The sequence below is a fragment of the Haliaeetus leucocephalus genome, unplaced genomic scaffold (genome assembly GCF_000737465.1).
Source record: "Haliaeetus leucocephalus isolate CR32 unplaced genomic scaffold, Haliaeetus_leucocephalus-4.0 Scaffold76, whole genome shotgun sequence".
In the NCBI taxonomy this organism is placed as follows: domain Eukaryota; kingdom Metazoa; phylum Chordata; class Aves; order Accipitriformes; family Accipitridae; genus Haliaeetus; species Haliaeetus leucocephalus.
The window spans coordinates 3,146,301-3,163,879 of record NW_010972512.1 but is presented as its reverse complement, the minus strand read 5'-3'; the positions used below and the strand labels follow the sequence as shown (position 1 = coordinate 3,163,879).

Here is a 17,579-nt window from a genome sequence, read left to right as displayed (position 1 = left end):
TGTAATCCCGCGTTGCGCAGCGCAACGGTGCTGGAATTGCAAGGGTTCTTGCTGAATTCATTTTGGGTTTGGAGAGAAAAGGAGAAGGGAGGAAAAGAAGGAGGACGGGGAGGAAGAAAAAAAAAAGAAAAAAAGGCCCCTGTACTGAGATGAATTTATGCCTAAGCTTGTCTTGGGAATGCAAATGTGTTTAAGACTCTCTGAGCTAAACCACCCCTTTTGGGAAGAGGGAGAGGGGAAAGGGGAAAAAAAAAAAAAAGAAGTATGACACAGAAGGGACACCGGGAGAATGTGAAATGAGGGTTTGCTGCCCCTCCTCCCGCGCCCTGCCTGCTGCCGAGCTGGCACACGGGCAGGCAGCGGGGAAACGCTGGGATGCTGCACGGAAGGGGGGACCCAGGTGCGTGGGTGCTGTGCTCTCCGGTGGGGACCCATCGCTCTGCCTCCATCCCCCGCGGAGAGGCGGGCGTGGGTGCCTCCTCAACATCGCAGCAGCCTCGTGCACCCTTTTGCTCCCCGCTCATGCCAAGCCTGGCCATAAGCCCATCAGGTGTGACATGGCCACACTCGTGCCACTGCTACCGAGTGCCCGTTTTCCACCTGCAGAGATCAGGAGGGTGCTGCCTCCCTGCTCCCCCCTCCCCAGCCCCGCAGGGACTGGGCAGGGTTCTCCCAGCATCGCAGGGATGCTCACCCAGGGGTGTGCTGAGTCGAGGGGAGGGAGGCAGAGGGAAGAGGAGAAAAGCGGCGGCGAGCAGGAGGGAGGAGGGATGCAGGAAGAGATGCGAACCCACTGCCAATTGGGCAGTTGTGTCTGTTGTCTGGAGGCTGCTGCTAACCACTCGTTACAATTAAAATGAAGTGTCCGTCAGCGGCTATCTTCGCTGTGTGGCCCATATGTTTCTGAGCTGATACTGTCCGGATTATTCTGTTTGGGAGAACGATAACGGCTGTTTATAACCTTGGCAAAGACTGAGCCCTAATCAGGCTGGAGCACATTTTCACTGACTGGCTGATAACGGGCTGTTAGCTGCCTTATCGCTGGGGAGAGATAGGCCAAAATAAGCAGATCTGTGAGCACAGGAGCCCAACGAAGAGGCACATACTCTGGCCTGGCCTTTATTTTTAGATGCTCTTTTCTTTTTTTTTTCTTTCTTTTTTTTCCTCCTTTTCCTGGCTGATTTCAGAGGGAAGGGGGATTATTTCAGCAGAAGGGGAGGGAGGCAGCGGGTTTTGTTCACATCAGTAAATAGGATGGCAAGAAAGATGTGCAGAAATAATGCAGGGGTGTTGTATACTTTCCGTGTGCCCCTCAATTACCCTGTGCCCCCCCCAGACCCCTGAGGGCATCTCCATCTTTGGGAATAAGAGTGAAGTATGTCTGTCCTTCCTCTCAGTATCCCTCCTTCCCCTGCTTTCTGCTTGCTTCATCCTCTTTCCTCTGGGGCTGGCTCTCTGAAACAGGGCAACGGGCTGGTTTTGGGGTGGAATTGGTTTTGTGCGGAGGAAAGGCATTTTGAAAGAGGGCGGTTCTGCTGAGTTTTCTCCCCAGAATGGGGTTACATGGAAAAAATGATTTACGGCAGCGAGACCTGGATGTTCCTGCTGCAGACACCACGTTGGGCCAGAGTGTCTTGAAATCATGTGTGGTGGGATGCCCAACAAGCCTGATTTCCCTGAAGGCAGCCTCTCAGTGAGGGTGGCTAGAGCATCTTCCCAGTCTGCACTGGTACTCGGCTATTCCCAGCAGCTAGGCTAACCTGGTGCTGTTTGTGGTGCAGATGCGTGATCCCAGCCACGCCGTCTTCTTCCTTGGCGTAGCCCGAGTCTTGCTCCATTGCGCCCATGTCTGCGCTCTCAAATATTCCAGTGGAAATGGTCCAGATCTCCCAGTGCCGCTCCTCCCTCCCTCCCTCCACTGCTCAGTCTCCGTACTCTGCCTTGAAGTCTCAGGCAGGTGTTCAAATAAATAATGCAGCTAAAAATACCTTTTGGCAGCAGCTGGGAGTTGTTGCAAGTGGCACTGCTGGAGTGGTGGGAATACAGCATCCCGGCTCTGCGGGCAGGTGTGTCTGCGTGCTCTGGAAAAGCGAGAGCAAGCGCTGCGGGGATGAGGGTCTGCCTGCCTCCGGGGTCCGCCACGGCCCCACCGACAAGCTGAGGCTGATTCTGTCCTCCTCGGCTTTGAAGCAAGCATCACCTTTGCCGAGGTTGGCTTTCAGTGGAAGGATGCTGCCGAGGGGACCCATCAGCTCCATCCTAGCTTGTGGAGGAGCGTCACGTCGGCCATGCGCTCTGGCTGCATCAGCAGGCGTCAGGAAATAATAATTTGCGCTGCGGTAGCCTCTTGAACCGTTTCCCCTTTGGGGAACGCTTTGCAGGCTGGATCGTGGCAGCCGCCTCCGGGGAAGGATGCCGAGCCCTTCTCAGCCACCTCCAGGTGCTGCAAGAGCACTCAGCACCTCGGGCTTTTGGTCCGGTTTGCTGGAACTGGCTGTTTTAAAATCTCTCCCCAAAACCCTCTGCTGGCTTCCCTTTCCTTTTCCTGGGGAGGCATCCTAGCTGAAGGCAGCTCCCGGAGGCTTTTCCTCCTCCTTTCACCCAACTGGACCTGGCAGCCCGGACCCCAGCAGGTGCAGAGGGCTCCATCTCCACTAGCGCTCATCTCCTGGCTCTGCTTGGAGACCTTTTGAGAACTCCCCCAGCAGCAAACTGTCGGACGACAGATTTAATTATTGCAGCAGGAATGGTGCTGGGGGCAGTTGGCCACAGACAAAACTGACCTTGGTTTTCCTCTCACCCAACTGACAGCAAACCCTTTGCTGTTGGTCAGAGCTGCTCCCACTCTGATGCGCAGAGGAGGAGGGATGCTAGGCTGCTCCTCTCCTGTGCCTGTGTGTTTTGGGGAGCGCTGGCCACCTTCTGCACCAGCTGTGGGCCTTTCGGTGGGTTGTTCTTGTGCACCTCAGCTTGGAGAGCAAAGTGGCTTGTTAATGAGTCCCAAAGCAATCAAGCTGGAGTGCAAGGATAGGGGCTGGGGAAGCTGGGATGCTCCTGAGCTTCATGCTGCTCAGCGAGGGCTGAGACCTGGTCCTGCTCATAGTGCTGCAGAAACCGTGTCAGCCCTTCAGTACTGACTGCTCTTGCTTTGCCCTCCCTCTCTAGGAGCAGGGGAAGGTGCTGGTGGGACTGGCGTGGTGGCCGAGGGTCACCCGTGGTCTGAGCGATGCTTGAGCGATGCTTGAGTCCCACAGTGCCGCTGCCTCATTGCGGATTTGGCTACGGCTCCTTTTGAGGCCCGAAAAGATGAAGCCAAATGGCGTGCTGGAAAACCTTCCCGACTCTGAGGGAGATGCTGTCTAGGAATTGCTGGCTGCTTTTCCATGCTTTTTGGGTGTATTTGTCCTGTTTCGACAGCAGAAGTGCAAACACAGTGCAAAATCAGCTAAGGATTGGGCAACTTCTGGAGTGAAAACATGGTCCAGCTATCGTGTGGTGGTCCAGCGCGTGCCCCCGCAAGCGCATCCGCAGTGACTTATCTCAGTCCCCAGGGCTGGGGGGTTTGCTGTGGCTCAACAGCCTGCTGCCGGCCCGTGAAATGCAATCAGAGCTACGCGGATGCCACGAGCCAGGGCAAGCTGACTCTTCCCATCTCATCCCGCAGAGAACAAACAGAGCTCAAGGTAAAGCGCTGAAATTTCACCATGACCTTTTCTTAAAGCATTATAATCAAGTTGAACGTTTCCAGTTGTCCCACTAATGTTTGCCCCATGGGAGAAGGCGTCCTGCTTTGAGGGAGGATGTTTGTGGCAACGAGCGCGCCTGCCCCGGGAGCTCATGGCACTGGATGCCAAATGCCTGCTGGGGGCCAGGGAGGCGGGGGGCAGAGGGCCGGGGCTGCTCCCTGCCTCCCACTGTAATGCAGCCAGGGGAAGGAATCTGCTGAACATTCTGCATCTGCTACAGCCTTTGCTCAGGGCTCTTCGACACATGGATTGTAAAACACACACCGCCTGGCGTGTCGCTGGGCACCCGTAAGGCCTCCCAAGTGTGATTGCAAGGTGTTGCTGTTGGCCTGGGCTGTGGGATTGGCAGCTCCTGCCTGGGGGCAGGTTGGGGTTGGCTTGAGGAAACCCAGGGCTGGAGCCGGAGGGGCTTGATCCAAGGATGTGCAGAGATGTGGGGGCAGAGAGGGCCGTCAAAGTCCAGCCTGGACACAGAGGAGGCCTTTCTGGGGAGAAAGGGTGAGCTGTGTTTATGCTGCTGCGCCTGCTAGACCCATCTTTCTCATGAGGTCATGGCCTCTTTATGCTGGTGTCTTGTTGTGCTGGGTCTGGGGACACCGTGTTCAGCCTTCTGCAGGCAGGCGCATCTGACTTCAGCTTGAACAGGCAACTGCCCATCCTATGTCCCCTGGTCCCTGTGGCTTGCCTGGCACAGAGACTGGGGTTTCTGTATCCCTCAACCAGCAATGGAGAAGGTGACACTGTCTTCCTCAATGACAAAGGGGACAAGGTCCACTTGGTGTCCTGTTCTGTCTCCCAAAGACACACATGAGGACTGACCCAGATGCTCTGTGGAGGTTGCCCATCTGAGTACAGCTGCGTGTTTCCTGCAGGACTGGGAAGGTGGCCCAGCTCACACTGGGGAGGGAGGATGTTTTTGCAAACCCTTCCCCAGCCAGGACACTCTCACTGGGTTTGGCTCAAAATGCCCGTGACCTTCAGGCATGCTTTTTTGGTCCCCACCAGATTTTTGAAAGATATTTAAGGGATGAAGGATGGAGAAACTCCTGTGTGTGTGGGAGTGGTGGTGGTGGGAGCGGCAGTGCCAGGGTGGGGGCACAGGGGCTGCCAGACCCATCCAGGCACCCACAGGGCTGCAAACAGCCGTTTGCTGGAAGCGTGCTTTGGCCTCACCAGCCTCGCTAGCTTTCAACCACCCCCTGAAGCAGCTGGGTGCCCACGGCTGCATCCATGTGTGGGGTGAGCCCTTCTCCCCGCTGTGCCTGGGCGGTTTGTGCCTCCCATACCCCAAAGTGCCTGCCTTTGTCCTGCGAAGCGAGGGTCCCCTCCAGCTGTGCGCACATGCTGGCACCGCTGACATTTAGCTTGCGCTGGCTTGCAGTGATGCATATGTATGAGGAGCGGGCGGGAGGGCGATGGGGGGCTGGCCCTGGCCCCGCGACCTCCGCAGACATGGAGCTGCCGCTGCATGTGGCTCCAGGGGGTTTGGTTTTATTTTTGAAATTTTTCATTGAAATGTTCCAACAATCCCAATTCAGTTTTGGCCTGGAAGGCAGTATGGCTGAGTGGGGTGCTGCTGCTTCCCAAGGGTTTCCTCCACGCAGCAGCTCTATTTGCACAAGGCATTGGATGCAGCTGTAATGTTCCCAGCAAGGATCCATTTTAAGCATGGAAAATTGAGTTCACTACATTGCTGAAGTCTTGTCTGAACCGGCTGCCATGCAAAGTGGTCGGGTACTGTGGTGTGGGCGATGCTTGGGACCTCTGGAGAAGCACGTCTTGTCTGTGGTTGGTCCCAAATGGCTAGTGCTGCGTGGGTGGGTGGCTGCATGCTGGGAGGTTTCAGGGTGGCACCTCCCGGGTGATCTTGCTTTATTCCCCTCCGGTACATACCCAGAGTGTCTGAAGACATGATCATGCCCTACTTGTTTCCTTCCTGAAGGTGGATGGTGCTCACCGGCAACCTGCCCCTGAACGCAGCGTTGCCTGCTGCTGCCCACAGCTGCCCTTGCGAGGAGGGTCCAGCCTGGCTTTCGGGGGCAGGTAGCTGTGCATTCTGAGGCTGTGCTGTGGGCAGAGCGACCTCGGGTAGCTGCTGCCACGCGGACATGGTCTGAGTGGTGACGGTGCCTTCCTGGGCTCGGATGCGGTCTCATGGGAGGTGGGATGGTTGGGAAACCAAAGCACAGGACCGCCAAGGGGCATAGGATTAAAGCTCTCCTTGAGAGCCCGCGGCAGGGCAGAGAGGTGAAGCGTGGTCTGGAGAGCCCTGTGGCAGGCAGGGCAGCAGGTCTAGTCTGTGTGGATGTGTCTGCTTGGGCTGCGCCTCATTCCTAGGCATTTCTGCTGATGGAGCGGCCTCCCAGGCCAGTGCGCAAGTGCCCCCTCCCCACCTCGCTGCCCACCCCAATGTCCCCCTATATGGCACCAGCTCTGGGTGCTGCCCTCCACCTTCCTCCCAGGGGTGGGCAGGGGACACCGCTCCCTCCTCCTGGACAGGGTTCCCTTGCACAAAATGGCTCCCTCCAAGTTCCCACCCCGCTTCCCCTTCCTCCCCTTCCCCAAAACTTTCTTGCTGTGGGGATCGCTGCAGAGCTGTCCTCTGTCTCGGTTGTTCCTGGCTGTCAGAGGTTATATATATCCGCTCTGCTCATGCTCATCCTCTGTAACCATTTTCTGCTACAGAATCTTCTGGCTGCTCGTTGAAGCCTTAATCCGTAATGCAGCGATCAATGGGTGTGCGCCTTTACCACTCGGATGCTCATTTTTTAATCCCCACTGCCTCCTTCAATGTCATCCCTTCCCATTTTTCTTTATAGAATTTCAGGTCTACTGTACCTGCTGATTACTTAGCGGAGACCGCTGGACATCTCCCTTAATTAATTCCATCGATTTCTCAAATCCCACAAGGTTTGGGGTCCTTAGATTTCTGAAGCAGCTAAATGGAATGTCTAAATTCCGACATTTTCCCTCTATAAATTGTTTTGCCAGGGAGACGCTGGGAGGCAGCGCTCCAGCTTTATTTATTTGGAGGCAATGTTAGCCCCGGAGCCTTCCCCGTCCTTGCTGCGGGTGCCAAGGAGGGTGTTGGGAGGGGGATGCCGCTCGCTCTCATCGCCTGGCCATGCCCCCCATCCCAGGGATGCTCTTGCAGACCCCCGGTCCTCCAGTGGCATGCACCCTGGGAGCAGCATCCTCCTGGCGAGGGAGCGGGGGGGGACCAGCCTTAGGAAGGGAATAAAGCTCCTGGAAGGGACCTATTTACCAGTTGGGCCCTCACCGCGTGTGGCTGGGGAAGACTCTGTTGCTATGCGCAGGGAGCTTAATTTTATTATTACTCTCTACTATTTAATGTCTGTCTCTCAGGCAGCTGGTGATGTTTTAATGAAGCTGGAATTGCATAGTCTGTAGCGCTGGATAATCGTAAGCTGCCGAGTCAGAATCAAATTAATAATTCATGAAATTAAAGTGTATAATTAATTCGAACTGTGCAGATGAGGAAGGACCCAAGTCTTCGGCCTGATAGGAGTGCACACATGTCCGTAAAACATGCGTGCGTGCATCTGTCTGCGGTGACAGCAGATCTGCCACCTCTTGCCTCCCCAGCCCCAGGTCCTTGGGCCAGGTTGCCTTCCTGGACTGTAAGGCGGGGAGGCTTAGTTTAGTTGGTTTTATTTGGGAATTGCCCCACCCCCCACACTCTGTTTTCAGGTTAAAACTTCCACGCTCGTGTTTGGTCCAAAAATGATGATATTTGATGGCTGGGGAAGCCCACCTGGCTGTGTCACTGGGTATGGCCACATCTCCCATCCCATCCCCTGGAGAGGAGAAGCGCGATGTGCCTCCCCTCTTCACGGCATCACTAGTTTTTCTGTGGTTGTATTTGTTTTCTCGTTTGACCTGGTGCAGAACTACTGGAAATGGAGCAGCTACTGGGTTGCTCTTTGAAGGACTTTTGCACCAAAAGTCCCGAGGGGCTATTTGGGCTTGAAAAGGTGGAGAGGGTCAACTTGGTGGAGTGAACAGTCACGCCACCTACATGGGAGGGATGTTTCCCTTGGTGCTTTCCCAGTAATTTGTAGTGCAAAGAGCAGGGACGTGTGTTCCCAGCCACGTAAGTAAAAGCAAAAGGGACTCGCGTTGCTACTTGAGCAGGTCAGAGCCACCATGAAGAACATGGGCTTGAACGTTTGAGATCTACCAGTTGCAAGCAGGTAGGGCAACTGGGCTGAGCAGCACTGGAGGTTTAGGGAGCTTTTAGCTTTGGGTCTAGTTGGACCCAACGGCAACATTGCTGATCCATCTTGTAGGAGGCACCGACCCAGTCCTCATATTCTTGCAAGTCTTTGCCAGCATTGAGAGGAGCAACGGGCAGGTGAGCAAAGGAAGTTGCACCGCTTCACCCGCGCTGTCATCTGGGAAGAGGGGTCTCATTGTGTCCTGATCCAGGGTGGGACAGCTGAGAGTTGTCCTGGGAGCCATTTCTCTTGAGCCTCTCAATGCACGCGGAGGGGGCTTCCTTGTGCGTGCAGAGCTGAAGCTTCATAGCCAAGAGAGATTGGAGGAAATTCGTATACAAAGACATGCACAAGCTGAAATGAAACGCCTGCTTGGGTCCGAAATGACTGTCTTCCCAAGAGTGTTGAGTTGCCCATACACTGGAAACTTGGTTATTCATGCAAGTTGAGATGTTGAAAATTTTGCAGCTTTGAAGGCCACATCTTTAGCATCTATGGTCTGTAGAGATAGCTGTTGGCCGATACCTGTGGAGGAGAAGCAGGCCAAACCAGGCTGTCCTGCCTCCACCATTAAACCATCTGAGGTCACTACTGCTTCTGCAGCAGAGCGATGTCCCACACTTTTTGCCTGACTGGCGCAGGCTTTGCCTATATGGTTACAGCTTCGCAATTTATGTTATTTTTTGGCAAGGGAAAATGTTGGCATTGTGGATTTGGGGGCTGCATTTCTTGAAGATGTTTGTGAGGGAATCTTTTATTCATATGAATTTAATATTTTTTTTAGCCAAAAATCTGGCTGCAGCAAGATAATGTGATTTTCTGTAAACGCCATAGCTGTGAAGGATCTCAAGTACAAAGCTGATGGAATATCTATTTAGAAAACTATTGATTAAAAGCAAAATTGCACTGAAAGGACAGTGTGAGTTCATTTTGGGGGTGTGATTCAGGAACCCTCCCCACTCTTTTAAGTTGACTGCAAAATCCTTTCCCCCGGGTTGGCACACATTGTTCTTGTACCAGGCACAGCCATCTCGAGGTACCATCCGGGTTCAGAGACCTACCTAGTTTGGGAAGGTGAGATTTGGTGGAGCATCATCTCAGTCTACTTAATTTTTCCTGCTCCATTTGGCAGCTGGTGGCCCTGGGGGCTGAGGGACACCATGTTTCTCCTTGAGAGGTCAGGAAAGCTGTGAATTCCCCTTTCTCCAGCAGAGAACCAGGCGGCAAAGTGTGTTTGTGGGACAGACAGGTGTTGGACGGTGGCTGTTCGGTGGCTGTTTCAGCGCTTGGCTGGGTTTCAGTGGTACAGGGGAATCCTGCCTGATGCAGAGTCAAAGCGGAGGTGGGGAAACCTTATTTTTTTCTGCAAGGCTCTTGTGTTTGCAGGAAATTCAAAAGGTTGCTTTTATTTTGCAGTCAGAGGCAAACATAGCTCTTTTCCGAGTTTCATAAAATGAGGTTCTTCTGATCATTTCCAGGGCCTGTATCAGCTGTTGGCTTTGGCAGTCCTGAATGCTTTTAGTTCCAGAGGAGGGACAATATTTCGGTATCAAAGGCACTCCCTGCCTGGGCTTCAGGAGCCTAGGTATACCACCCATCCACCCTGTACTGTATGATGTAAAGGCAAGATGCGCAGGACCTTCATGCTCATTAATTGTGTGCAATTAAGCCCTGACGCTTTTGCAATACCTACTGAAATTGGGCAATTGCTTTTGGACTATCATGGTTGCAGTTCTGCTCTTGAAATCCCATTAGCATCTCCCTGCCTTGATGGAAATCCTTGTCCCCCAAGGTCTGGGCTGCTGGTGAGTGGCGCAGTTTGAGGACCAGAAGAATGTAAGATGTTTTTGTGAATCGTCCCCAGTATTTTTCTAATAGCTCAGAGCCATCCATGCGTCCTGGCTGCGTGGGATGAAAGCATGAAACCAAGTCAGCACGGTGCAATTTGCTCCCTGAGCTCTTTCTTTCAGTGTTTAAACATGACAAGCCGTAGCTGAGCCTCTTGTACCCTGTTTCACCTCTCTGTCTTGTGGTTTCTCGACTGCAGGAAGAAAGGGAAGGGAAGGATTCCCCCTCCCTGTGAGCTTGGCTAAACATCAGCAAAGGTCTCTGAGGTTGCACGGCACTGGGTAAATGCTGAGTGGTATTAATAATAACCTGCCCCTTTTTGCTAATATGGTCCCCTTTGGAGTCCAGATCTTTTATTATTATTATTGTTATTATTATTATTGTAGCTGTTATGATGACGGACGTGGGGAAGCCGAGGAGCGAAGCTGGCTGCCTCCGTCGCTCTGCTTCCATCCTGCTCAGTCATTTCTTGCCCAGTGCCTGCCTGCAGGGTGGGTGGTTTATATACCATCCCCTGAGCAGCTCCTGCTCTCTGGAGGGTGCGAGGGAGCCCAGCGGCTCCCTTGCCCCATGCGGGCTCATCCCCACTGCCCTCGGGTAGCCTGGACTGGTCGGGGGGACGGTGGACGGTGGGGAAACCCTTGGCTCTTGGGTTGGAGCTGCTCCCTCCTTCCCACAGATCCATGCAGCTCTACAGGGGCAGATAGGGAGGTAGAAGAGGGCAGGGGGAGTGGAGGTGAGGGCTGGGAGCCCAGCTGAAAGGGTTACTGGCAAACGCAAACAAAAACACGATGCAAATGAGCTGCTTGCAACAGGTAGCCTTAATCAGATGCTGTCAGATGAATTCAGCATCTCTCCGATTGTCGCCTGCACTAGCCTCCCGTTCGGAAGCCCTCATCTGCTCCAGATGTGGTTTAATTTACTGCGACTTGGCTAATTACTGTAATTAAGGATTAATTACTGTTAATTACTTTCACATAAACTCAACGCCAGTCAAAGAGCGGAGCCTTATGAAGCCTGCCACAGCAGCGAACACAAGCACGGCAGCTTGGGTGGGCCCACCAGGTCCTCGGGGCGATCCCGAGCTGGTACCCACTGCCCAGCCGGCCCCCAGCCCTGGCCCTCGCCCCACGGGTCAGCCCCTTCCCAGCCCTCCCGGGGCCGGCGGGCACGTGTGGCAGGGCTCCAGATGGCATCCAGCGAGCCAGCCACCGTTATTATTGTTAATAATTAGATAGAGCGGGGATTTGCTGTGCAAACTCTGTTTAGGAAGGGGAGGCCAGCAGCGTCTCCGGCAGGCTCTTGAAAGATGCGACGGATTAACCACCTTACCCATCTTCAGCCCTTCTTGATGCTCCCACCTGCTGTGTCCTCCACCGGCCTGTCCCCAGCTGGGGACCTTGCTGGAGACCCTTCATATGCAAGAGACACAAAATTGTTATGCTTCCCCCAGCATCGTGCGTGCAGAAAGGTGCTTTAGCAAACAAGGGAAAAAAAATCAACCCTGTATCTAAGGGAACGGGAGCTGGGAAAACCTGTAGGTGCGGGAAGGAGCGCCAAAATGATTCATGGACGCTATGGCATGCAGTATTCCCATGGGAAGCAGGGGTCTGCCGGTGGCGGAGGACTTGCCCTGCTTCCCTGGCTCCCTCAGACTTGTTAGGCTCTCTAGCTATCAGGCTTATTAGTTTTAAAAGTCCTGGGGCTTTTTCCACTGTAGCAGAGGGAGGAAGACCCTGGCGTGGGGGGAGGGAGGTGCAGCGGTGGGGGCAAAGGTGGGAGCGTGCCGTGCCCCATCCTCACCCGTTGCCTGCAACCCCGGCTTGGTCTTGTGGCCACGTGTGTAATATGAAGGCAGGATGGGGAGAGAAAAATAGGCATGATTAGATGGGTATTGTTCTATTAGATCTCTGCCTGCTTGCTGTTGTGTCTCAGCATTTGAAGATGAAACATATTCATTTAGCTCCCAGGATGAATGGTTTTAATAAGGGGAGCAAGATGAGGTGGGGTAGTCCTGATGACTTCAGAGACCCATCAGCTCTCCCCCTAAGGCCATTTCGGTGATGACATGGGCCACACGACCATTAACGCCGCAATCAGGACAAGTTTTCCGTGTCCCTGCGAATCCTTCAGCTGGGAAGAGCGTGTTTTGGAGCCCAGGAGGAGATGTGTATCAGCAGTAATCAGATTGAGCCTGCGGGGAGGGCAGGCAGGGGTTTGAAGCAGGGGCTCCCGGGATGCAATTCCCGGGGGAAGGCAAGGGGGAGCGGGGATGCAGGCTGGCCGCCCGGTGGGGCAAATTGCCAGCCGGTGTCTGCTGGATTGCCACCTTCCCCACATCCCGGCACCCGGCGGATGCCATCCTGCATAGGGGCTGAGACCTTGCAGCTCTCATTAGTTATTTCTGCATCATCTGGTGCCTCTCTCTGTGATCCCACCCAGCCCCAACCACTTCGCTGCCATCCGCCTCCAGGCTGGCTGTGGCCTGCTTAAGCCCTAAATCATGATAATTCCCATTATTAGGAGCATCTCTGGGGGCAGGGGAAGGGACGCGCTGCCGGTGTCCGCATGCCCCGGCCTTGCCGGTTTGGAGCCGGGGGTGCGCAGGGGGGGAAGCGTGCTCCGGCGAGCGAGACGGGGAAGCCAGCCGGCGCTCCGGCTGTCAGCTCCGCTCAGCCCGGCTGTCAGGCGCGGGGATGCGGAGGGCCTCATTGCTTTAATTGACACCTTCCCCTCACATCCCACGCTCGGCCATCCCAGCCTCATCCTTCCTTTCATCTTCCTTCTCCTCCCTAGGAGGAAGCGGGGTGCTGTCCGGCCCTTCTTCTTGGCCCCGTGCCCCTGGAGCCAAGACTGGGGGAGAAGTGGGGAGACCAAGGGCTGGACCAGGCTGGATTCACGAGTGCAGTTGGCATCCCTCGCGTGACAGTTTTGTGTGCGCTGATCTTCCTGAACGTCGGAGCATCCCCTGTGGATTTCCTTGCCCCTGTCCTTTTCTGAGGCGCTGCAGAAATGTCTTGTGGCAGCGCTCCTGGGTAATTGCTGCCCATGGAAGGACCAAAACCTGAAGACCCATAGGATTTCTGGTCATGCCTTGCTGTTCCGGAGGCATCTCTGCGCTCGTCAGCGAGAAGGAGCAAGGGCTGGTTGCTCTGCAGAGCATGTACTGGCCGTGCTGCAAGGCCTTATGAAGCCCAAAGGAGAGGGTGAAAGGTGGGGGCCAGAGGAGCTGGTAAGATGGCTTCATCTTCCCCAGTCACCTCCGACGCAAATCATGCCCGGTACGTCAGAGCGTCCTGCTGAAAGCCAGGAGAGTCTGCCGCTTTCTGGGCCAGGAGGGGGGACAGATGGCCATGGGGTGCTGGTGGTATGGGGCTGGTGCCCCTTTCCTGGAGGGGACAGTAAAGGCATCTTCTCTGTCTCCCAAATGAATGGGAAGCAGCAGAGTTCAGGTTTCTTGTCCATCAGGAGCTGCAGGCATGGGCTGTGACTCTGCTTGAGCAGGACCAAGGCTTCCTCTAGAAGGCTGCTTTTTAGGGTGAAGCACCTGGTTGGAAAATCCCATCTCAGGAGCTCCAGGTGCAATGGGTGCATTCACCTCTGGGGAAACTGAGGCATGCAGCATCCAGGGCTGGTGCTCAGCCCATCTGTGATGACAGCCACCACTGACTGGCACGTGGCAGTGACTCCTGTCCCATCCTCTCCCACAACCCAACCTTGGCTGCTCCATCCAGCACCCCACAGTTTGCTCACCCCAGCTAGCAGACAGGCTCCATAGTTGGTCCTTCCCTTGGATGGAGGTCTCAGAAAGCTTTGCTGTGACAATGGCTGGTCCTGCAAGGACCAACACCCCTTCTGTGCCTGCTGTGAACATGCCATGCAAATAAAAACTAGCTGCTCCCCCCCTTCCCCTGGCTTGCCTTTGTCAGGGGTCTCGTGAACCGAGTCACCTCCAACATTCAGCCCAGGCGGCCAGCACAGGCAACGGGGAGAGATCTCCCACAGACCGTGCCGTCTTTGCTCTCTATTTATTTTAAAGTTGGGAGCCCTTTGATGTCTGCCTTTGCAGCTTGTATTCTGCCAGGAGGCTCAGAGCAGCCTGTGTAATTAGCCCAGAAAAATGCCGCTTTCATGTGGGTCGGGGGATCCAAGCGGAGAAGAGATTTCCGAGGGCTTTGTTCTGCTGTGGAGAAATGTTGTTTGGGGTTTGGTGGGTTTTGACAGAGCTCTTCTCGCCCTTCCCTTTTTCTCCTACTGTGGGATGGAGCTTGGGGGTTTTGGCAGGGAAAGCACACGTGGCAAGCTGCTGCTCTATGGGAGACGAGCCGTTCAGTGCTGGGCTGGGGTTTCGGGTACATGCAGAAGCGTCTTGCGCTTGAGCAAGGGATCAGCCAGAGCCACGCTCCAACTGGCCCAGGGGAAGAGTCAAACAACCCAGATACTGCAGGATCACATCCCAGGGCTTCAATTTGCTTCCTTATTTGCCTTAAAAAGCATCCAAGGCGGGGTACTGCTTTCCCAAGCCCCTTGGTCCCTGCCTGCAGGCATTGCTGTTTGCACAAGTGCACACTGAGGGCTGTAGAGCAGACTGATGCAATCCCTCGCTGGTGGTGAGCTCGTGCTCTCGGTCAGCTCTCGAGCCAGTGATTGACGCGGGTGCATCACGGTCAAGGACGGCAGGTCCGTGTTTGCTGTGTGGCCGGGGTGGTGGAAGCCACCGCAGTTGTGCTGTGACTCTGGGCATCCTTTCTTGCACCAGGGGTTTGCAAAAACAGAGGGCCCTTTGGGTTGCCTTGGCGTGACAGGTTGCAGTTTCAGCCTTGCCTTTTACCTGCCTTTCCCTCTGCCTGTAAATCAGCGGCAGCAGGGCCGTGGCCCCGGGGGTTTTTGCAGCAGGGTGGGTACAAGGTGCCGAGGTCCGTGACCCTGCCTGCCCGGCGGTTACCCGCGTCCCTGCCTGCGTGGCAGTTGCCTGCTGCTCCACTTGTCTCACTGGCACCTGACTGCAGCGCCCTGCCTGTGCCCAGGGTGATTCCTGTGATGCCGAGGCTTTCCAGCGAAGTGAGTTTCATTCCCAGTTGTTAGGGGGCACAGCCCAGGTGTCTTTTCTCCTCCTGCCTTTACCTACTGCCCTCCGAGCACATGGGATGTTTGTAAACAGGCCATTTGCTTTCCTCTAGCTTTTTGGCGCGACTAGGGCAATGCCGACCTCACTGCACCGCTGCGTCCACCAAGCCTTTTAGCTTCAGGCATCATCCTGGATGGTCCTGGATCAGCACAAGAAGCATCGTCCTGCAGCTGCTGCTGCCCTGGAGGTGCTTTTGCTCCTTTCCTGCCTTTTGGGGGCGGGGGGGCAGATGCATTGCTTTTAACATCTTTTCTGGGACCCATCCAGATCCTCCCAGTTGCAGTGGGACCAACAAAGAGGGGCCAGAGATGCTCTGGCAGGACCGGTAGAGATGTCCTCCTGCCCTAGGAGGTGCATGCGTTGGCAAACTGGTTTTCAGGATCCGGGGGACTTGGCTTGGCAACGTATCTGTGTCAGGGTGGTGGTGAGGGGGTGCTCTGATCTTCCCTGTGTGGCAGGATCTCCCCATCGTGAAAGCAGCAAGAGGCACAGAACACTTTGGAAACTGAGCAGTGAATGGGTTTTATTTTTTCCATTTTTCTGCCCTGGGACTTAAAAAAAAAACCAAAACACAACGAGCAACCCCAACCGACCCAACAAACCCTAAGCCAACAGATAATTACATTTCTCCCCAAAGAAGGGCCAATGCACAGAGCTAGCTGCTGTGGAGACACAGGCAGAGGTCTTGCTTTCTCCCTGTTATTTCTCACGTATCTCTTGCTTAAAGACCTTGTGCCATCTTGCTGCCTAGAAGGGAGCCGTGGGGTCTCCCTGGAGAGCCCCCTCTTCTTCCCCGGTCTGATTCCTTCAGCTTTCGCTTGGGGTTGAACAGATGCGATGGAGCCCCCCCCCCAACACGGGGCACAGGTCCCTGGTGCCTGTGTGTGCTACACGTGCGTACGTATAGGGTGCAGGTTATATATGGGAGTATGGTATTTAGACCATGTTAACGAGCATACAGGAGAGCAGGGAAAATGGATCATTTATGGTTACGATCTGGCTACTGTCAAAATACGGTGTTATTTTGACGGTTGCTTTGTCTTTGCTCTCCGAGCAATATGAAGGTAGTTTCTTAGCAACAAAACTGTGTTCGCAAACAACACCAGTGAAAAACAACTCCCCAGAAGAAGAGGAGGTGGCCTCGAGAGCACCGCTCTCGTGTGTCCCCTGGCCATGCCGCATCTGTAAATTAGATGGAGAACGTCTTACCGGATGGCAGGTGCTTGCCGATGGTCATGGTGCCATGCAGGCGCTGCCCCAGTCCCCCCTGGGGTGCATTGCTTGGGATATGATCACTGTCCCTTTGGGTAAACTGAGGCAGCCTGGGGCGGGGGGGGGAGAGCGTAATCGAATGGCCTTTAGGTGACATGGGAGGGTTTGAGCTTCTGCTGAGTGATGCTTGCCATGTGGTGGCTGGCAGGCGCTGTTTCAGACCTCTCTTGGCCAAGGTCTTCTCCAGGGTCTCATCCCTGCATCTCAGATGGATCCCAGAAGGAGGGTGGGAGGGAGCTGCCTGCAAATGATTTTGGCAACTCCCGTGCAATTTGGAGTGTCTCTCCTTTGAAGGCGGCGCTGGGCCTGGTGTCTGTGCTGACGTTGGAGTCCATGAGAGCAAGCGGTTCCTCCAGCCAAGTATCTGCCAGGCTGTGTCGGGAGAACTTTTATCATTTCTGTCACAGACATCACAACTCGCTTGTCTTACCATACATCTTCCTAAATGTGACAGAATATTCAGCTGTTATTAATTGAATACTCTCTAATTTAACTGCTTAGCAGGAGGGAGAGCGACTGGTTTCTCTCAGCACAGAGAGCTGTCAGGCACACAGGAGGTTTTGGGGTGTGGAGGGGTGATTTGGGGAGTGAAATGGGGCTTTTGGATGTGTTCGAATGGGGGGCCCTCCCCCGCATGGGCCTGATCCTGATCCTGCAAGGGAAGGGCTCCAGCATCTGCTGTGGCTCCTGGTCCTGGAGCATGTGGCCAAGCCCAGGGTGGAGATGCTGAGGACATCGCTGCCTCTCCATCCCATCCTGGTGCTACCATTTGGGAATGGAGGGGAAGGGACACCCCGGGAGTGTGGCCAGGAGCTGGTGGTGCTCCCTGGGTGCCCGGGAGGGAAGGGTGGTTTGGACTAGGTTGTTTCAACCTCCATTCATGTGCCTGGAGGCGACACCTGTGGTGCTGCTGAGGTATTGGAAGCAAAGCTCAGCCCCTTCAGTGGGCTCCTTGCCTGAATCTCAATGCCTGTCGTGGCCTGGCCGTCCCCTCGGTCCCTAGCAGATCCCAGTTACGTCTCCTTGTCTTCCTCCTTCTCCTTAACATCCACCTCCAGGAGCTCCAGAGATGTCCCACATGCAGACCGGTTGTTTTTGTAGGGTTGCTGAGAAGCTCGACTCCTTTGGAGGATGCGGAAGGCAGCCCTCCTCACTCTCACCTGGGTGGCAGGCTGGTGGGGGACCATCCTCTCCCGGCACCCCAGCCCCGTGCCCGCTTGCACACGCGTGTGCTCGCGTCTCTCTGCCACTCTCCCAGAAAGTTCAAACCCAGAGTCAAGTTTATTGTTTCTATCTCGTTTATTTTAAGTATAGTTTTACACTTTATTATATGCTGTGACATCTTAA

General features: G+C 54.8%; 1 protein-coding gene across 6 annotated transcripts in view; it reads left to right on the top strand.

Annotated features, from left to right (window-relative positions):
- PBX1 (pre-B-cell leukemia homeobox 1) overlaps positions 1–17,579 on the top strand; it is a 138,684-nt gene that overhangs the window by 79,740 nt on the left and 41,365 nt on the right. Inside the window, exon 1 of one of the 6 annotated variants that reach the window (XM_010581662.1) lies at positions 3,383–3,683. The exons of the other annotated variants lie outside the window; for them this stretch is intronic. Within the exon in view, the coding sequence (XP_010579964.1) occupies positions 3,599–3,683 (85 nt within the window). The 5' untranslated portion in view covers positions 3,383–3,598. Of the gene's footprint in view, positions 1–3,382; positions 3,684–17,579 lie in introns of those variants that run through there. 6 annotated transcript variants of the gene reach the window in all.